This window comes from Triplophysa rosa, linkage group LG8 (assembly GCF_024868665.1).
Source record: "Triplophysa rosa linkage group LG8, Trosa_1v2, whole genome shotgun sequence".
Lineage (NCBI taxonomy): Eukaryota > Metazoa > Chordata > Actinopteri > Cypriniformes > Nemacheilidae > Triplophysa > Triplophysa rosa.
In genome coordinates this window covers 4361206-4384002 of record NC_079897.1, presented here as the reverse complement: position 1 = coordinate 4384002, position 22797 = coordinate 4361206, and the positions used below count along the sequence as shown (strand labels likewise).

The 22797-nt window shown below is 42.7% G+C and overlaps 1 protein-coding gene across 3 annotated transcripts in view; it reads right to left on the bottom strand.

The window, feature by feature from the left end:
- Positions 1–22797, bottom strand: part of zfpm2a (zinc finger protein, FOG family member 2a) — a 162212-nt gene that overhangs the window by 63444 nt on the left and 75971 nt on the right. For all 3 annotated transcript variants that reach the window (XM_057339670.1, XM_057339672.1, XM_057339671.1), the window contains one exon: positions 6710–6828. In XM_057339670.1, coding sequence (XP_057195653.1) covers positions 6710–6828 — 119 coding nt within the window. The remainder of the gene's footprint in view (positions 1–6709; positions 6829–22797) is intronic.

The following is a 22797-nucleotide window of genomic DNA, read 5'->3' as shown; positions in this document are numbered from 1 at the left end:
ATGCGCAACAAAGCTCACAAAAAAGCACTATAAGCCACTTTGGAAGAAATAAACAACTCTGGTCCAGAAGAACTTTCGGTTTACGCTTTTTAACGCTACAAAAATGTTTAAATAAAATACAACCCACAAAACATTTATAACCAAATTTTTTAATCCAATATTTATGATTTTTATAATCAAAATGTTAAAAAACACAATTAAGGTTTAATGACATTATATAATTCTACATGTCAGATTTTAAAACACTAATAAATAAAAACGTAAACTGGAAGGTCTTTCAGTGTTTACATCTTGCGAAGTGGTCTATAGAAATAAAAGCAAAAAGAATGTGATTGAAGAATAAAGAAGAAAAAAATAAAACCCGTAATATTTAGGTGGTGTTTACATTAACCCGTTGATATACAAAAACGGCGTTTTAAAACAAAAACGATCCTCGTTTATACTGCCGTTTTATAAAAAATCTGCGTTTACACTACGCTACCGAAAACGTATGTCACATGACCATTCAGACACGCTGGGCATGCGCACATAAATGTAAACAGTTGTATGGGCATACATTAGTTGGTTGTTGATGACAATTGGTTACTAGTCACAGACCGTCCCGACCAGCACAAAATGAACACGATAGCGAGGAAAAGCAAGGACGTCTTCATGTGGATAACGTTAGATGAAGTAATCCATGTTATTAGGCTACACGCAGACCAATCGACGGATGACATCGCAGTCCTGAAAGCACGATTTAAAAGCGTACGGCTCTCGATTCTCTCTTGCGTTGCTGTAATGTCACCGTGTCGATCCGTGCGTGCAGCGCAGCTTGAAGTTAAACAAGCCTGTTGTTTACTCAGTCCTTGCGAGGCTTGTCGCCTTCAGGTAGCGCTCATACGACATAGGCTTAACGAATCGGCGAAGCAAACGCAATAATACAGACGACCCAATCAGTGAGCGAATCTGGGCAATTCTAAAGTCTGCGTTTACACAGAAACGCAACCCCCGGAGTTTTCAAACTAAAACGGGGTCTGCAGCGATTTCAAAACTCTCCGTCTTTTGGGGGTCGAAAACTCCTGAGTAGTGTAAATGCCAGGCGTAACCGTAGCAAGAATTATGCGTTTTTAAAGGAAAACGCAGTAGTATAAACGCAGCCTTAGTATGTAGTAAAAAACTGAAGTAACTTCTTTCACCTCTTACATTTTAACGCCCTCCCTTCTAGCCACCTGTCACATACAGACAATTTACCCACATACTGTATCAACTCCTCATAAATAAAAACATAAATAGAAAATATTAAACTCACGGTCATATATCATATCTCAAATTGTGTAGCTTGTTCTTGTGTAGCTTGTTCTTGTAGCACCTTTTCTAAGTGACACTTGTGATGAACTATAATATTGGAAAAAATTCCCATAGACATGCATTAAAAGAGAAATTTAAGTCCTATTTACAAACCACAACAACACAGTCCTGGTTGTGGGCATTTCTTAACATGGGCACAAGCATCCACACAGCAACAATCTGGCAACCCCCATAATACTGTAGTGGTGACTTTATAAATCTGGAATCCCGCACTTTAGAAATCTAGTTTGGTGTGGATTTTACATGTCCTGACGCCCAAGCCAGGTGTTGCAAGCCGAGGCATTCTCATTTGAGCAGTCACTGGTCTCATGACTGGGTAAAGCCCAGCGAAGTAATTGATGCATGCAATCACAAATTGGTTCCCCGCCTAAACTTCGGGCCTATTATTTTATTAGATAAAGCCACATTCTGGGTGCCAAAAACATTTTGGTGTCCAACGAGGAATTAAAATCCTATCAAAGCTCACTAGCAGGCAACATTACAAACAACGGGGGAGATTTTCTGCCTGATAAATATAGCCTCTGATGCGAACGCCATCTATACGTATACAATGTGCCAAATTTACAAATGTGAGTTCGACTTGATTATGAGAAAATAAACCCCGCTTGCATATATAATTCGACGTAAGTGTAAATAATTGGTAATGCATGTGCCAACATTAGGATGATGTTTGTGTGTGTGAGCGTGCATGTGTGTGTGCGCGTTCCACTCTCAAGTCCCACCGATTCGTCTTTCTAACCATGTTGAATCCTCTTTTCTTATCAGAGCTGCGCAGGCCTGCATCAGACTGCTTCTTGCTATGACAGAGGCTACAACAATAGGCATGCGATACCGCTGCTTAGCGCTGCGTTTCGGAGGGGAAACCTGCCACAGGCACAGATTACCAACACACACACATCCACTCTCTCTCTTTCAAACACATGCACACATTTCCACAAAATAGATTGCAGCCTCCAAAACAAAACATTTTTCCAAAGGGCCGGCTCTTGATTAATGAAGTAATGACGAGAAGAAAAATATAATTTCGGAGGGGAAACAAAAAATCCACTGCCACTTGTTTAAGTTTGGGATGTGAACCAAAGAATCAACTCTGTCTCCTAAAATGTTGTGCTAAAATACCACACGTGTGACCATGTTTAAGTGTTACAAGTTTCCATTCAACCAGGAGATTTTGTTCATATTTGATGTTTCTTCTAAAGTTCCTTAAGAGAAATAAAAAGAGTAAAGAGTAAGAAAGTATGACATTTCTGACATTTGAATGCAGACTATCTTGGCAAATCTGAACACTTGGTAAGACACGAATGAGAACATCTGAGAAAAACATCTGAGAAGAGAATGACGTGGGCAATTTTAGCTCCACTAGTTTCACCAAATTGTACAAAAAGATCTGGCTACCCCCTTCGACTGCCATTGGTTGGGTAAAAAGTTCCCGCCCCAAACTGATGTCATTGGTTGTGCCAAAGTGTTATCAAAATTATATCCACGCGTTTATATCTCAAAAGTTTTTATTTGTTCTCCATTTAATCTTATAGCTATGTGAGAGAAGCAACTGAGATGAAATTTTAAAAATGTCTTTAATGTGTAAATTGTTTTGTCTAGAAAGCAACAAAATTTTAGTTTAACTGGAATCTTTTTCTTAGAGATAAAAAATTCTGTAATTATGTATTCAGCCTCATGTTGTTCAAAACCTGTATGTGACTCTTTCTTCTGTGGAAAACAAAAGAAGATATTTTGAGAAACGTCTCTGTGGTTTTGTGTCAATAGGGCCAGTGTTGTTGGTTACCAACATTTTTCAAAATATCTTCTTTTGTGTTTTGCAGAGAAGTCATTCAGGTTTGAAATGGCATTAGGATGAGTAAAAAATGACAGAATTTTCATATTTGGTTGAACAATTCCGTATCACTGATATGTCTGATAACAATAGGCTCAGATTTACCAAGTCTCCGATCAAAATTTTATATCACTTGAAGATTTTAAAAGGAACTCAAACATTTCTCACCAAATATATCCAACCCAGATCATTTGTACATTAATTATACTGCTAATATTTCTATATTAATTATAGAGCTCAATCCTCTTAAAGGGATACTTCACCCAAAAAATGAAAATTCTGTCATCATGTACCCTTAGATTGTTCCAAACCTGTATACATTTATTTGTTTTGCTGAACACACAGGAAGAAATTTGGAAGAATGGCAGATCTCACCCACCATTTACTGCTACAGTAGGGAAAATAAATACTTTAAAAGAAAACAATTAATATCACATTTGTACCTATCATCATTTCTCCTAAGCAGGTTTAGAAAAAAACATCTCAAACAAAGTAGATCCTTACATTAAACACAAAATTTGAGCTATAAAAGGAAAACCGCACGCAACAAAATAATCCTCTTAGAGACGAACATAAAATTGCTGAAATATGTAAATTAGAAAACTTGTATGATAAATTGGCAGATTTTGGAACTAGAATAGACAAACTTCTATTTATAATCCAAGCCCGATCAATAACAGATGATCATTGGCCAAAATTTCCCCCAAACAGGGAAAAATTCCCACCTGTTATTAACAGCCTCTTAACAAAGCTCTTTAATTAAAGCAATGTTCATTCATTACGTGAATATTGAACGAAACGCCATACTTAACAAACCACCCAGCCTGGAAGGTTCCCTTGAATCTGTAGTTCATTATGAGATTGTTTCCAAATCAATTATTAACACTTAAAATGGACACTGGGCGGTGAGAGAGACAGAGAGCCATGGGCCGCAGTCAGGGTTGCGTTCGGACCCAGTAATTACTGTGATAGAGACACCTGCTACTCAATAGCTTCGACCCGGACCAGCCGGCCGGCCCCCAGATGGCAGACATTAAATGTCTGAGTGTCATTATTAATTTGTGTTAATTTGTTAGGGGTGGATGGGCTCGTCGCTCACCTGTGCAGGGGCTGCTGGGTAATTGAGCTCTAATGGTCTGATTGATCAACGGCTCACCGACTATCACTCAGACGCAGGGACGAAACGCCGTGTAGACAGAGCGGTTCAAACATCCGTCCGACACTGACACCACAATATATCTCAAATCAATTTGGACATGTTTCAAAGTGCGGCTTGCCTCACGAGTAGAGAATCCGTTCGTTCGGATGAAAAGGGCCGGATATCATATTTTATTCACAGCCTCAATTATTTCAACACCACATTTTTCAATTATTTCTGGCCTGGTGTACGAAATACAAATTCTACAGTATCTCTCTGTCCTCAAGCTTGTGCCACAATGTATTTAAACACTTGCGCCACTTTAAAAAAAAAGTACAACATGAAGGTCTTTCCATACATAAAATATTGGAATAGGACTGATAGGAATATACCAAAGCCACATTTGCAAACATGTTTGTTAGGTTTCAAATGCAAATAATGTTCAAAAAGCATTTGAATGTTCTATCTTTTGATATAATGTTATATCCATGTTGAAATTTCAACATTAAATCAATTATCTTTGCAGACATTTTAAGAGTGTCCAAATACATTTCGGGCCACGCTATCTGTCTCCACTTTCACTCTTCGCTTCAGAGTCTTAAATCAATAACTGTGATCACAGTGAGAGAAGACTCACTGAGTCGTGAATCATCTAAGTGAATCGTTTGGATGGAACGAAGTGGACGACAATCAGATCGTGGTGTCTGAAGAGTTCTGCGCGTAAACACACACAAACAAACCCAACAGAGCGCGTCACTATAAACTTTCCTCCGGTCTCCACTGACTTCTCTGTACATCAGATGTGCCGTCTGCACCGATAAGCTCTCATCACATGACCCTATCTCTGCCTTCAGACTTCACATTCCCCACTCAAACTCAAACAAAAAGATTGAACACTGTTTATACTAGTCAATGGTCAATGATCTGAGTTGCCAGTTTGCACGCAAATACTTACATCACAAATAAATCATCAATTAAGCGAACATTCAAATCCACATCATTTTCAAAAAGAACGCTGTGAAGATAACCGTTAATGGTTTCCCAGTGCAGCCATTCTGTATTCCCATAATGCAACAGTAGCAGACTCGTATCTCTTTGAAAAGCACCCTTTGTGACACAAGCGTATCACCTTGGGTCCAGTTCATTTCACACCATCATACCAGCAGGTTCCATCTGTCCCAGATCAGACAGTAAAGAGGGTCACGCACATGCCGTGGATTGAAAATTTGAACCGTCTTTGTGTTTAACCGTCTCTGTGATTCAACATTCATAAAGATGGAGTTGGAGCCCTCACACTTCAATTCAACTCATCTCTGACATCACGATTTCATCTCTGATTTTATACGTTTAAAAGATCTGCTCACACCCATGTGACATATATAAAGTGAAACATTTAAGCACTGTCGCTAAATCGCTTACTAGGGGCAGTCCAGAGTCACAAACTGCTCAGAAGCGTGACAAAATATTACTTCATAAAGTTATAAGTTATGCGCTATATTAAACCTCTAGAACGGGTTCTGTGAGTCCAAACTCCTTATAGACCTTTCCGTATGTTTCTTAACTGGATAAATACTATTGCTTTTCTTCTTTCTTTAACGGCTGAAGCGACATAGCAAATAAAAGGTTGAAGTCTAGGCTGAGAACATCAACCAATCTAATGCATTCTCGTGTCAATATGCAAACCTACTTAAAGAAACAGTTCACCCAAAAATGAAAATTCTGTCATCGTTTGCTCACCCTCACATTGTTTTTCTGATGAACACAAAGAAAGATATTTGGAAGAATGTTGTAATCAAACAGTTCTGGGACACTATCATAACACTAAAAATGACTATTTTTATATAATGTTTTGCTACACTAAAGTAGGAAAAAACTAGTATGTTAGTCAATGGTTTCCCAGAACTGTTTAGTTTCCCACATTCTTCAAAATATCTGCTTTTGTGTGCATCAGAACAAAGACATTTATACAGGTTGAGGGTGAGTGTATATGATGACCGAATTTTTAGTTTTGGGTGAACTATTCCTTTAATCTCCACCTTTAATATCACATAGATTCATGGACCGGTTTCAACCAGTTACTTAAAGGTATATTTCTGCTATATCTAGAAATTAAGAGTAAATTTGCAAAATAACACGTTTTTTTATTGTGCATTCCAAGTAATATCAATCAAACAAAAAAGATCTGTTTTTGCTAATGAACTCTTCAAATATAAATATCAATTTTCAAATGGTCTTCCCTAAAATCCCATTATTCTGCAAAACGTTCTCAGACCTCGTTGGGTGTTTCAAACGAACACATTTTTCAAACTTTGTTTGGTTCAATTTTGTTCAGTGGCACAGAAATGACTTCACCTTTAACCCTCTCCAAGATTGAACATGTGTTAACATACCTGAGAGTCTGTGTTCAGCTTGATCTTCCCATCGAAAGGTCCCCACGTTGTTCCTACAGGAAGCTGTTGGCGGCTGAGAATCCGACGCTCTCCATCTTTGTTAAACAGGTCCAGCTCACCTGTGACAAAACAGAGCGGCCGGTCTTTACGTCACACAGTAAATGCTTCATTTTTGGGCCTTTATAGCTATAATTCACAACATGTGAGCACACAGTCAACTGGACCACTGGTGCCAACCATTTTTCTTTTCTTACTGTACAGAGCTAACTATAACATATTTGATCAAAATAAAAACAAATCTGAGAATTGTTCAAATACATTGCACCAAATGTATCAAATTGAATGTAGCTGTAAAATGAATGTAGACTATAGATGAAACAATATGTAACGATCTCGCCTCATGTTATGACTTTTGATTGCAGACTTGACAACTCTTAGCTCAGATTGTGACACTGAAACATTTAACCTTCCCTCCGGACAAAAATCTGAGATGCAGGAGACTTAAACAAAGTTTCCAACTCTGCTAAACTCTTATTCAAACTTATCCATTGAGACGAGCAATCAGTATAGAACTGAAATGTTATATTTCCGCAAATAGAATTTCAGCATCCGAATTATTTTTATCACTTCTCGCATACACACTTTGCTGACCGTAGTTCATGATTCAGACCCCAGCATCTGTTCTCATAGCCGATGCAGATCAGATGGAGTGCATCAAACCGGCGGGACGCTCACTCCTCTCCGAACAGCGTCCCTCTGATAAAGCCTCGCTGAGATGTTACAGGCTCTATTTCTGCTTTTCCAGGAAAGGGCCGAGGCCTCTTGTTAGCGCTGCGCTGAGCTCAGAGTTAATTAACCGTGTCACGGGATAGCACAGCGAGCCCCGCGACTTCCCCGAGCGCCTCTATCTTATCGCTTAGATTTTGTGTGCTTTTTTCGGACGGCGATTAATCAAACAGTTATTATAATAGACTGCCTGGTCACGACTCTCATCTCTGAGGGCTGGGGGGGGCTCTTGTCAAGAGAATCTCAAGTGCAAACTTCCGGCTGGTTTTTACAGTGATGTTGAGAGGGTTTGAGGTCGACCTGTGACTGAGGAAGATTTATCCCTCAGAGAATGACTCTTATCTGCTTTATCTTTGTACTGCAACAGCACTCGATGACAACACCAGAGCTCTTTACCGCCAGCCGGGCCTGAGAAACTGTACGCTGCACTCATGTACAAATGCTTTTTTCCTCATATCTCGAACCAAACCATGTGTGCGGGGAACATATTGCTCAGATGTCGCTCAGGAGATTTAATGAAGTTCTCAGATTTACAGTATGTGAAAACACTGTTTCTAACCTGTTATACTTTTAATGATTAGACATGTTTCCATTCTACAGCATTTGTTCTCCATTTCATCATATTTCTCTCTATGACAAACAACTCTCAGAGATTTTTCTTTGCTAACGGTTTGACTGCACTAGTCCGCACCGCCGGACCCAACATGAAGGCGTTTCAGTAATACACATGTTTCTTGACCTGTACTAAATAAATACTGGTTGAGAGATGATCTTCAGCGTGCTCTTTGTTGGCTGAAAGCACTAAGGCAGTGATTGAACTTTAAAATGACCTATTCAGCCGCGTTTTTCACTGCAGATATCAGCAGCGTATCTGTGACATGCTCACACGCCGCAGTGCTTGTGTGGAAACTCCCCAGCGACTAAACAAACATGCTCCTCAATACCCATCTGCTTGCTAACATCTGAAATAAAGCAGGACGGACACTTCGGTATCAATACTTACAAAATAATGTAATAATATTAACCTTAAGTAGTAAAGTTGTAGTATTCTTTAGTATATATATATATATATATATATATTGTAGCAATTTCTAGTTTTTGTTATTGTATACTATAGTTTTCTGTAGTATTAACTGAATTGATAAACAAAACACTGTAGTATATTTTAATATTCACTCTCGTAACAACACTACAGTATCTAGTTTAGTACGATAACACCAAAGTATATACTCAAGTATAGTGAGATTTTACTAAATAAAATATATATATACTTTTATAAAAATATTATAAAAAATAAATAATACTAAAAATAATTAAAATATTTTTTAAATATTTTTTGGAAATGTTATGATAACTCAGTACCTTATTGAAATAGTATGAAATAGTTTAAGTATCAATTAAACCTTAAAATCAAACTGATACATTCAAAGAATTGCTTATGTGTTCATTCCATGTTAGAAAGCTCAGAAGAGATAGTGGGAGAATTTAGGGGTGGGGGGTCTCTCTGAAGCCTGTCGTGATCCCACCAGCCTGTTGGATAGTGGGAAACCTCATTAAAGGGAAATAATTAAGCGTTGGAGCACAGCTGGTCCACATCACAGGCCGGCTAAATCTATGCTAGCCCGTCCCTGCTTGATGTGCTCTGCGCCCACTCTGATAAGACCTCATGGCCTTTCTCCACCATCGTGCAACTTACTCTTTAGCCCTGGACGACACTTTTACACAAATCCACAACGCTTCCCATGCTGGGGCGTGTGTTGGTTCTGTTGTCTGGGCTGGGGCGAGTGGGGCGTGAGGACATCTGAAGTCATAACGCTAGAAAGTAAAAGCGTGCCAGTCAGCCAAGTCTCATCTTGAAACCTCACAACCCAGCTGGCTCATCCCAGCTGTTACAGATACCACACAAGCCCATGAGGCAGAACGGCGGCATACGGCTCTGTGTGCGTAACGTGCCAGCTTGCCACCATTGCCCTGCTTGCCACTGGCGTTTAGATGTTGACTCGCCATAGATTACAAGATCAAGATGTACAGTCCGAGATGATCCACTTGATTTTGGACGAACGTCAACAATGCTAATAAAAACAACTGGATACGACACGAAACAAATCAAATGGATTTCTGTGTAAGTAAACAATATTTTGAATTATTGCAATATTTTACCTTGCAAGACTATATTATAAATATATTTTTGGGTAAAGAAGACGGGCAACACTGAGCACGTCTGGGAGAAAGTGAAATGCACGCTCTACCATCTAACTATACAACCCAAATAGAAACTCTAAAAAATGCAGAAGAAAAACAAGTGACAAAAAAAAGATTAAAAAAAGATTTAAAAATGGTACTTAAAACAAAGAATATAGGACATTTTTCTTTTCATCTCTTTAAAAAGGTTTTTAAAAGCCTATTTATTGTGCTCTCCTCCTAACTATAAACAATTATATAGTTAGCAAGCAAGCTGAAAACATGTAAACGTTTATGAAATTAAAATAAAAAATAAAAAATGTACAAAATAAATAATAAACTGATCTTATCTAGCCTTGTAGGCTGGTCAAGCTTGTAGATTTTTTTCAATGGAGACACCAGCTAGACATTCATAAATCCAGTTAGTCCAGTCTGATAGATTAAACTAGCTAAAACCGGCTTGGTAATCTAAGTTTATTGTTTAGCTCATTGACAAAATGTTAAATGCTTCCTCATTTGTAAGTAGTCTTGAATAAAAACGTCTGCTAAATAAATAAATGTATATGCAAAAGTTCATTACCCTGCTGTGGATGAGCACAGACCTGCAACACATCGGTTCAAAACAACAACAAAAAGAAACAACCTGCTAATTTACTTTCCCATGTTTTGAAACCCCCCAAACTCTCTCATCACCCAGTTCAGAAATGCCACCATCTTGGCACGCAGGAGCTGTTGATATGAGTGAAGAGAACTCCACCCCCCATCTCTCCCTCGATAAGATCATCTGTCGCTCTTCTCCGGGGTCCGTCGCTCCCCCTCACCACAGATCCTTGGCAGAACCATGAATGTCCCTTTTGTGCGTGGAGATCTTTCTCCGATAGCCCCAAAAAGATGCCGCACGCGGCAACTGTTTGTTTCTCCCCGTGACAAAGGTGGCCGTAGGCTGGGGGCAGGGAGGCTCGTGTGCCCCCTTTAAAATATGGACAAATACTAAGCAAGATATGTATAGATTTAGTAAGTTTTGGCGTTAGTAGCACCGAAACAGAACAGCCGAAACAGCTTTTCAAGAATCATCATCTGCCATTGCAGATACAAACAGGAAGCCCTGCTCAAAACAGACAACACCAGTATGAGTGTTGACTTCAAACAAACAAACAAACCAACCGACTGAAATTGAACATCTAACTATTAAAGCAAAACTAGTTTAAAAGTATTTTACCCAGAATTCCGTTCTAATAGTCACTGCGATCAGGTCATGACAGATGTTTTAAAAAGATAGCCACACATACTTGTCGAGTTTGTGGGTACAGACACCCAACAGCGTCGTTTGACAATTCAACAGTCACATATCAAGATGTACGAGGGCTTATGAAGCAAATGAACATACGGTGAGGGGCAGATGGAGAGAAACGGAGAGCTCTATATCACTCCACAAAAGGTGCGGGAGCTCGGTAGGAGATATGCGATCTGAAATTTCACAGCTGAAGGAGAAATGTCAGAGTGCTTTGATAAGAGAATGATGAACTTTTCTCCAGCCCCCCCCAAACCCCCATTATCAGCCGGCAGAAGCAAATGCATCATTTTTATCCCACGGCTTTACCATTATCTTCACTGCAGACACTTGTTTTAAAACACGCAAGGACCTTTTTACCTCTCTCTCGCTCGCTCGCTCACTCACTCACTCTCTCTCTCACATACACGCACTTAAGATCACTCTCCACCTCTCTCTCTCTCTTTCTCATAGTCACACACACATACACGTTCTCTCTTAATAAACAATCCTTTATAAAGTTCTACTCTTTCTGGAATCATTTGGATCATTTTGAGATTTTTTTGGGGGGGACAGAAACTGTGTCTGTTATACCCTTGTTAAAGCATAGTACCACTTTACAGAGAGTGCCAATTAGCTTTTAAAAGTAAATAAACAAAAATACTTGCCAGAGATGTTATCAGTACTAAAATGTCTCTTAACTGCAGTAAAATACACGTTTTGGCAAAAAGTTTAAGCACGGTTTCGGCAAAAAGAGACTTGAATATGATTCATGATATATTGCACACATGCATTTCAAAAGCACTTCCATGGTGATTGTTTCTTTTAAGTTAAAAACTCTTGTTATCTGTGCACGACACATAAAAAGAAATATTCGGGCTATATGAGTAATACTGTAATATTGCAGGAGTGTAAAGGTATGACAGTACAGAATTTTTATGATAAAGCATTCAATTATAAACTCTGCATATCTGCTAAAGGCAGAGAAAAAAATCGTATTTATTAAAAGCTACAAATGTTATGCGTTCAGACGGTTGTCTCCAAATCAAAACCTGACCAAAGTCATTCTGACATTTCCGAAGGCCCTTCTGTCACAGCTCTGAATAATAACCTAATGCTCTATCTACATCCATAGGAGCGTTTATTCCAGATTTGATAGTCTACAAATCTGAAATTCTCATGTAGGACGTAATTCCTCTTCCTCCTGTCAGCACAGACTGACTAATAGTGTCGCTATCTACTGGAAGTACCCGCATGTGATTTGAATTATGGGAATGCAGCATCATCGGAGGGTGAACGTTTGGCTACATTGTGCTTCTAGAAGACACACAGCGCACGTATCTGAAGGTGGGTTAATAACCAGCGTGCTCCCGGGTGAAACAATAGCTGGCGGATATCCCGCATCTTTGTTTTTTTACTGTGTTTACAGGTGCCGTTTCTCCTCCAGGAGCGGAAGCGGGTCATTAGCTCCCTCCGCTGCCGCCCCCCCAGTCAATTACCACATTTCAAACTTTCCTCCAGCGCAAATCCGGCCGCTCCTGCCTGCATGACCCAGTTGTCTTTTGTGAGGAGGTCTTAGCTCCAGCAGTTTGACAGTCAACAGATAAGATGGATTAAGTTTTTTTCCTCACTCTCCCGTTCTCTCTCATCCGCTTTTGATATAAACGGCGTAAAAGCAGGTTAAATCAGTCACTTTCAGGAGGAGTTTTTAAATGGCTAGAGATTGAGAATGATAGAATGCCTAAACTTGACACGGGGTGCAGAAGGTCGTGGCCACACCGTTTTATAACCAACAAACTGCTGATGAAGATAAAAACCAAGAAACTAAAAGCTAAAGACAAGAACTAAATATATAAACACGCAGTTCTATATACAGTATACACAGTCATGTATATATACTATACTGTATACTATAGTCCATGCAAATTCTTTTGTTTTTGCGGATGTGATTGCTTCCAGTGTTTGTAAGTTCTTTGGATAAAAGTGTCTGCTAAATAACTAGGACTACATGCAAATGTAAATGTAAAACTGTATAAGCAAAAGTAAGCGCTAAATATTTGATGTACTATATAGAGATAGTCTATATAGACCAGCACCAGCTTCCGGTTTTGTTTATTTATTTATTTTTTAAATCTTACACAGATATTATTACATTATTTGTTTAACATTTTGAACTTGTTTAACATTTTGAACTGTTGGTTGTACTCTGTTTGTGCAGTGCCAAAAAACTTAAACAGGAAGTTCCCCTGGAACATTCTCGTTTACATTTTCCTAAGTGATCTATAGTGTCTCTCTCTTATAGCGTAAGTATATGTGTGTATACGCTAGAGAGAGTGACACTATAGACCACTATGGCATGTATGAGTTTATATATGTATATATGTACTTTTAAGATAACGTTTTCCCTTATACATACTAAACCATATATAAACACACATATACAGTATATATATATATATATATATACACAGTGCATTATATACATTTAAAATGCATAGTCTTAGGTACCCATAGTTAGTATTTATAAGGTAAAATATGTATTTTACATGCAAAATTAAAATGCATAGCTCTATACTACACTGTACTGTACGAATGTATAAGGGGAAGTGTTTATTATACTATAGGCCTTTATCTCAGCTGGCCTTTATCATATTTCTCACGAAATCTTGGTTTTAAGATGTTAAACATGATTTTTTAAAGTCACCATGCAATCAAACATGAAAATTCTAAGTGTTTTCACAGTGTTGCAGTGATTATGATAAATGATATATCCGTGCACACCATTATTTTTTTCAAATTCATTTGCACTTGTAATCTTTAATCAAAAACGTTAAGCTCCTCTCCCCCTCTCAACAACAACTCTTCACCACATGATGTCAACAACAAAAAAGACTATACTGACAGTCCAATGGCCAGGCACTTTTAGCCCTCCCCTGCAGGCCCAACATACAACAAACCAATCAAAAAGGAAGGGCAAAATAAAGCCCCGCCCTAGATTTTTTCTAATTTCAGAAGCCGTTTCACTCGGATACGCGTCACGATACGGAAAAGAAGTCAATCGCAACTTCCGTTTCATGGTGACTTTAAAAACACTTGCATCAACAATTTCCCTTTATATTAATTTAAAACAAGATATGACATGTTCAATGCCATTCATTTCAAAACTTTTACAGTCAGTTAAACACAATTTGAAACAACTTTTACAAAAAAGGCCTTAAAAATTCTCATTACGGTAACCATTTAAAACGGTCAATCTCAAAGCATGTTTTGCTAAAAACAAGCGAAGCCATAATGCCTAAGCAAGTTTTTATTTATCATACATAAGACATTAATGAACTATATTTTAATAGAATATTATACATGTAAAATTTCTTTAAATGTGGAAAACTACGTGTGTCGGTATTGAGAAGGGAAAAAGTCGTGTACACAGCGTGACAAGAGAATATTAATTTTTAACTAGAAAAATATAAAGTAATTTGTTAACTTGTTAGCCATGTAAAAGGTACAGTACTAGTAGATGTGTTTCTTCACATAAAACCAAACTTAATGTAAATATCTTTCTGTGTGTTTAAACAGGCTTTAAAAAATGTGATGGAGGATGAGAATATCAGCCCTGGACACTTCTTTCTTCCACTATTTCTTCACTTTTATTATTCATGAATATTCTGATAATCATTTTGTCATTTGAGAACATATAGTAGAACTTCCAAATGTTTCTTTCACAATATTTGAATTTTACTCTGTTTAAATTACAACATATAACGCACTCAGACAAATCGGGACGCGTTACGGTTATGAGAATTTCAGCAGAAAAAGCAATAAAACACATAAATAAATAATTCCTATGTCAAAATTGTGTTTCGTCTCAGGTAAAGAACACCTGAGAACAGAACCATCTTTATTAAGATCATTTTTGTGTTACCGAATTGTATTTTTTATAATTCAAATCTTTACTGCCATGATGTTTCGGTGGTTTCGTGAAAATCACCCAAATAGTCCTGGGGTGAAACAAATGATGTTGAAATATTCTGTCAAATTATTCTGTGTAGTTAATAAGAGATTATAAAAGCTACATGCATAACAAGTATGCAACAGAATAGAAACGTGTTGTTTAGAGTCATTTTTACTCGATCGGATGGTCCAATAGATACATTAAAAACGATCAAAACCGGCTGTTTACTGGACCAGACTGCATGTTAACAGTCAAAAGTCTTGTTTAACACAATGGACCTCTCAATCAAAGTATATTTAATGCATTTATAGAATTTACTATCTGTGAGAATGTTATCAACCTCATGACCTTGCCATTACGGTCATAGTGTCACGGCAGTTGACCTAAACACAAAATAAAGAAAACCCTGCCTATAGGAAACTGAAGAAATCAGATCTCCTAAAGGTAAAAGTTAGGGATGTGCCCAAATATTCAAATATTCGATCCGCAATAACTACTCGAATATTAAAAATGCTATTAGAATATTCCCATTTTTCATAAGAATAAAACTGCGTCACCACAGGGTTAAGTTACCATTAGGCTACAGAAGACCTTAGAGTTGTCACGTCTTATTTAACGCTTCTTCACTTCTTCTGTAATGATTTTTAATGTACAGAAAATATCCTAATATTCCTAAATCTTTGTTCAGTCAGATCGCAAGCTAGTTTAGATATTTTAAGTTTACACACTGGATGCCCGGATCGCGTTTTATGCTTGGCTCACATCACCATATTAAAATGTTTCAAAACTGGTGAGCCACAGAATTCGTTAACATTACTTACATTAGGCATAAAAATATCAACGAATATTAAATGATTAACAATAATTCATTTATAACCATTACTTGTTTGGAGCGGTTGTTCTTAATATATTTTTAACAAACGAATATGAATTTACTAAGTAATGCTAATTTCAACAACTTGAACATGAAAATGTACATTTCACTGCAATAAATGTTAATGAATTTGGCCTTAACATAAGACTGGCACCTTTTTCCATACCTAAAAGCAATAATTTTCCTTCTAGAAGTTCAAATTGGGTCGTCGCCTTCAAGTTACAGCCTGTAAATAAATTCGCACGGATGCTTTTTTTGTTCGTTTTAAAACGCGCTGTGATTCATTCCTTACCTTAGTTTAAATAAATAGGCCTACCTTATTTATTGATGCAAATCCAATCCAAAGCTAAACAAGACAGACACTGACCGTGAACAAAAAAAACAATATTTTCGACAAAAAAAACAATATTTATATGCGGTGCTGATCAGCAGAATATCTTCAGATGACGGTCACGTAATCAGGGAATCAAGCACTATGGCTCTGTCTTTGTTGTGGGGTATTTTTTAGGATCTTAACAGTCGGCATGATGTATCAAGCCCATTTACTTTATTTATTATCAACATTATAAACAATAAAGCCAGATATTCTTGTCAGATCTGGGTTTTGTTACCAGGAGTTAGAGAAGAGCAGCGCGTTTTCTCCGTTGTCGGCTTGTTAAGCGCCGGCTTGTTGAACAGACTTTCACCAGAGTAAAATAGACCTATATGCTTGTTTGTTCTTATCAAGAACATATAAAAGAAAATAAACAAGATAACCATATATCACAGACTGTCAAAATATAGCCTACGTTGCGTTTTGTTCATTTTGTCTGTTTTCTTTTTGTATTATACCGTTCCGCGCAGGTTTAACTGCAGTTCCCTTTCTGTCGGTCTCTCGACGTTGTGTCGAGCCGACAGACGGGGTTCGTCCCTGAGAACCAATCGCTTCCGACTTCTTAGAAAAGGCCAATGAAACTGGCGAATGAAATTTGCATGCCGGACTCCACCCCCGGATGTATAAAAGGGAGACAGCGTGCTGCATTCATTCACCTTTTGTTCTTCGGAGCCTTCACACATGATTGACTTCGAGACTTCAAACTCTACGCTGAATTACTGCTGGAATCTTACGACGTGGTGCAGCGGACTGTCCCTTCCTGCGGCGACTTCCCCTGGGCGTCTCGGTGGTTCCAGAAGTGTTCGAGTTTTTTCTCTAAAAGAGCAAATTTCTCCAGCGTGGCATGTCCCCACTGTTCTCGTGGGTGCAACACACTCATCGAGGAGGGGGACGGACACGATGTCTGCTTCCAGTACGCTGGGGCAGATGTTGTGGATACTGCGGGCGGCTGACGATTCAGACGTTGCGTCACGGGTGGCTGTGTTCCCACGGGACTCAGCCACCACCTTGTCTGCTTCCCGTTCCGTGACGGCAGGACTACGGCCCTGCCGCCCGCTACGGCGAGCAGTGAGGGTGATATGAGGATTACTGTGAGCGCTAATCCGTCAGCCACTGGCTCGCGGACCGTTCACACCTCGTCTCGCTCGTCTGACCGTTCCCCATGAGACGGTCCCACCGTCTTGTTCCTCAACCACGTATCGGAAATAGTATGTGATGATGAGATGCTGTTGTTGCAGCATCGGAGGGTGACTCACTGGCATCAGACTCCGACGATTCCTTGAAGCTCCCTCCCTTGGAGGGGTCGAGCTCAGGAAGAAGCGGACGTCGAAATGTCAGCCATGCTTTCCCGGGCCGCCGGCATTGGGTTGCGGTGCACCGCACTGCCTCTCCTAGCGCTCGCGGCTGGATACACGGTACCTCGGGCTTGAGAGTGGCTCCAAGCCGCACTCGCCCCCAGTGCCGCGTTCCCCCGGAAGTGCATGAGGAACTTAGTACGACCTGGAACGCCCCCCTTCGGTGCGTACACGTCAATTAGTTCCATTGCACTTTCTTCCCTCGATGGTGGGCCAGCTAGAGGATACGTCGATGTCCCCCAGGGGTTCGACCTAGACTCCCGTCCAAAGCACGTAGGCTTTCGGCATCTGAGGTGTCGAGAGCTTACTCTGCTGCGGGCCAAGCTGTCCCCTCTCTCCACGCTATGGCCATCCTGCAGGTCCATCAGGCCAAGGCGTAGAGAGACCGACCCAGCGCTTATGCAGGAACTCCGCACCGTCACCGACCTCGCTCTACGGGCGACCAAGGTGACCGCGCTGGCCCTGGGACGGGCGATGTTTACACTTGTGGTCCAGGAGAGACACCTCTGGCTGAACCTTGCACAGAGGAGTAATGCAGAGAAAGTCCGCTTTCTCGACGCACCCATCTCGCAAGGGGGGGCTGTTTGGTGATACCGTCGAGCCGCAGTTCTTGACAGTAAAGGAGCAGACAGAGGATATCAAGTATGTCCTCAGCAGCCGCGACTCGACCGCCCTCTGGCCGCCGAGATTCCGTGCACCCTCTGCTTCCCAGCAGCCCTGGGCCTCTTTGAGACATCGAAGAGGAGACCACCACCCCGTCAGCAGCTGCAGCGGAAGCCAAAGCGGCCCTCATGGGAAGACCCCAGGGAGATCAAGAATACCTTCGGGCCCGACCCCAGCTATTTCATCGCAGGTTGGTCAATCCGGGACGGTTCCTGCCCCATCCCAACAGCCCACTTCTAAGAGTTTTCTCTCTCTCTGGGCGTTTATCACAGCCGCTCTCACCCTCTACACGACGGTGTTCGGCAACTCGACGTTGCGTCACGGCGAGACCCAATGTCGAGGATAATCAGCAGCCTAAGCACTCTCAATCGATGGTGCGTTGTGCCACATCATCGTCTGGGTATTATCACAGCCGCTCTCACCCTCTACACGACGGTGTTCGGCAACTCGACTTTGCGGCAAGACACAATGTCGAGGATAATCATCAGCCTAAGCACTCCCATTCGATGGTGCGTTGTGCTACATCATCGCCAGGCAGGTAATACTGCAGAGCCGATCTCCTCTCTGGGGCCCCCCCACGGCGAGGGATCCGCACTGCCAGCCATCGAACCACCCCCGGGAGGTCGATGAAGCAGAACGTACCCCTAGCCTCCCTGTCGCGGTCCCTGGGAGCCTGACAAGAGCTTCCCAAACCGTCACGGTGACTACGGGATACGGTCCGTCTCGGCTACGCGATCCATCTCCCCAGACGCCCGCCCAAGTTTCAGGGTATCCTCTCAACCTCAGCAGAGGCAAGGATGCTCCTGTGCTTCGGGCCGAGGTCGCCACCCCTCTGGTTAGGAAGCGATCATGCTTGTCCCTCTAGCCGAGATGTTCAACGGGTTTTACAGCCCGTACTTCATCGTCCCCTAGAAACGGGGGTCGCTAGATCTGCGTACCCTGAACAGGCACCTACTCAAGCTGCCGTTCAGGATGCTCACGCAGAAGCGCATCCTGGCATCTATCAGATGTCAAGATGGATTCATGGCAATCGACCTAAAAGACGCTTACTCTCATGTCTCGATTCTCCCTCGTCATCGCTCATTCCTACGGTTCGCTTTCGAGGTTCAGGCATATTAGTACTGAGTCCTCCCTTTCGGTCTGTCCCTGTCCCCACGAGTCTTCACGAAGATCTTGGAAGCCGCCCTCACTCCCCTCAGGGAGAGAGGTGTGCGGGTACTAAACTATCTTGACGACTGGCTCATTTGACACACTTGCGAGATCTGTTATGTACACACAGGGACCTAGTGCTTCGGCACCTAGATCGATTGGGACCACAGGTCAACCGAGAAAACAGCAAGCTCTCCCCTGTGTGGAGCATCCTCTTTCTTGGTATGGAACTCAACTCTGTCTCCATTACAGCGTGACTGACTACAGAGCGCGCTCAGTCAGTGTTGAACTGCCTAGAATATTTCAAGCAGTCAGCGGTCCCCCTGAAATTCAGAGGCTCCTGGGCACATGCATCCTCGGCGGTGGTGATACCCTCGGGTTGATGCACATGAGACCGCTCCAACACTGGCTACAGAGTTGAGTTCCTTGGAGAGCGTGGCACACCGGCAGCAGGCGGATGGTGATTACGCCTCTCTGCCAACGCACCCTAAGCCCTGGTCTTCAATGACCTTTCTACGGATGGGGGTCCCTCTCGGGCAGGTCATGAGGTGCGTCGTGGTGACGACAGACGCCTCCCTGCAGGGTTGGGGTGCCGTGTGCAAAGGGCATGCAGTGTCGGGGCGATGGACGGGCCCCCGCCTGCGCAGGCATATCAACTGCCTAGAGTTGTTGGATGTGCTACTTGCACTGAAGGGGCTACAACCTCTCGTGCAGGACAAGCATGTGCTGGTCCGGTCGGACAGGATAACTGCCATAGCATATATCAACCGCCAGGGTGGCATTCGCTCATGGCAGCTAACACGACTTTCCCGACGCCTCCTCCTGTGGAGTCCGCAGGTGAGCAGATCCCTGCGAGCCCCACATATCCCAGGCGACCTGAACCAGACAGCCGATGCATTCTCTTGTCAGTTGACGCCTCGCGGAGAGTGGCGACTCCACCCCTGCGCAGTCCAGCTCATTGGGTACAGTTCGGGCGGGCTCAGGTTGACCTGTTCGCCTCCCTGGACACCACCCATTGCCCGCTAGGGTACTCTCGTCCGAGGCCCCCCTCGGCATGGATGCTCTAGCGCACAGCTGGCCGTGGGACAAGCTGAAGTACGTCTTCCCCCCCCAGTGAGCCTCATTGCACAGACTCTGTGCAAGGTCAGGGAAGAGGAGCATCAAGTGTACTAGTTGCGCCATACTGGCCCAACCGGACTTGGTTCTCGGAGCTAATGCTCTTGACAACAGCTCCCCCCCGGCCGATTCCCCTGATGAAGGACCTGCTTTCCCAGGGGAAGGGCACTTTATGGCATCCGAGGCCAGACCTCTAGAACCTCCATGTCTGGCCCCTGGATGAGATGAGGAGATCCTGAGTGGCCTACCCCCTGCGGCGGTTAAGACCATCACTCTGGCTAGGGCCCTGGCCACTAGGCGGCTATACGCCTGTAAGTGGTGCCTCTTCTCATCTTGGTGCTCTTCTCGAAGAGAAGACCCGCGGAGTTGTTCGATTCGGAACGTGCTGTCCTTCCAGAGACTCGAGAGTAATCTCTCCCCTTCCACACGGAACGTGTATGTAGCCGTTATTGCCGCTCATCATTACCCAGTTGCTGGTAAGTCTCTAGGACAGCACAACCTTATAAATTGGTTCCTAAGGGGTGCGGGAAGGCACTGCCTCACCCGCGCTCCGTACCCTCTTGCGACCTCGATGTGGTCCTGGAGCCCCTCGGAGATGCCGCTCTTTCTCACCTCACAATGAAGACGGCTCTCCGGATGGCGCTCAAGAGGGTAGCGGACCTTAAAGCATTCTCCATGTCCACAGATTGCCTAGACCTCGGGCCCGGTGATTCTCACGCTAACCTGAGACCCCGGCCCGGCTACGTGCCCAAAGTTCCCACCACTCCCCCTACACCAGGTGGTGAACTTACAGGCTCTCCCCACCGGGGAGGAAGACCCAACCCCATCCGTGTTGTGTCCAGTACGTGCATTGCGCCTCTGCTTGGACCGCACGCAGAGCCACAGGAGCTCTGAGCAGCTCTTTGTCGATTTTGGAGATCAGCAGGGAGGGCTGTCCCAAACAGAGATTGGCGCACTGGATCATGGACGCCGTCACTACGGCGTACCTGTCCTAAGATTGCCCGTGCCCACTGGGTGAGAGCTCTCTCCACACGGAGTACAGCCTCCTTGTGGGCACTGGCTCGAGGCGCCTCTCTGGCAGACATCTGCAGAGCTGCGGGTTGGGCTACACCCATCACCTTTGCGAGGTCCTACAGCCTCCGCGTAAAACCGGTATCAGCTCGAGTCTTGCAGGCATCAGGCAAGACTGGCGGCCGGTAGGGTGTACGCCTATGACAGTACCTTCCCCCCTTTCTCCTAAGGGGGTCAGCGTACTAACTAGCCTCCCTTCTTCCCCCACTGGGTGAAGAACAGGCACTCCATCCATCCCTAAGCAAGCACTAAGGTTAACTGCTTCAGTCCACACATTCTTCCCATGAGTTCTCCCCCATCGGTGAGACCATGTTGGTATCTCCACTAAACTCCTCCCTCCGATAGGAAGTGGTCTCTGTAGCGCATCCCCCGCTTGAGGAAGTAGCGCTTACCCAGTGGCCTTACGGTACCAGGCGGCTTCTCGCTGTTAGAGAAACAAGGCCGCCGTCTGTGAGGCCGAAGGCAGGGGCCTTCCCCCCTTTCAAGTAAAGCTCTGGGACCCCCTACCTACCCACTGGTAGGTTACAATTTCGCGGTAGCGCTCACGGCTGACACGCCCAGGCCAGTCACCGTCGCTTCGCTAGAGATTGTGACAGGGCACAGTGTTGTGGCGTTTTCCATAGGAAACCCATCTGTCGGCTCGACACAACGTCGAGAGACCGACAGAAAGGTAACGTCTTGGTTACGGATGTAACCTCAGTTCCCTGATGGAGGGAACGAGACGTTGTGTCCTTCTTGCCACAACACGTGCTGCCCACTGCAGCAGTTGTGAGCGGTCTCAGGCTCCTCAGAACTAAGGTGAATGAATGAGGCACGCCGTCTCCCTTTTATACCCGGATATCCGGGGGCGGAGTCATTCGCCAATTTCATTGGCCTTTTCTAAAAAGTCGGAAGCGATTGGTTCTCAGGGACGAACCCCATCTGTCGGCTCGACACAACATCTCGTTCCCTCCATCAGGGAACTGAGGTTACATCCGTAACCAAGACGTTTTTATGTATTTTTCTATTTTTTCAACATAAAAAAACGACATACAGGATATAATATTAATGCATTATGAATATTTAATGATAATTATAAGCTTGATGTGAAATTGTGACTAAATAAAAACGTAACAATGACATCATTATTAACTTAATTTAAATAAACCAATATTTGAATATTCGTTTTTCATGAGCTCAAATATTCGAATATTAAATTATTGAAAAATGCCCATCCCTAGTAAAAGTATCACCGTTCCGTGATCAACCACCTGCTTGTACACTTCTAGATCACCTGTAAAAGTGTGTAAAACAAGTTA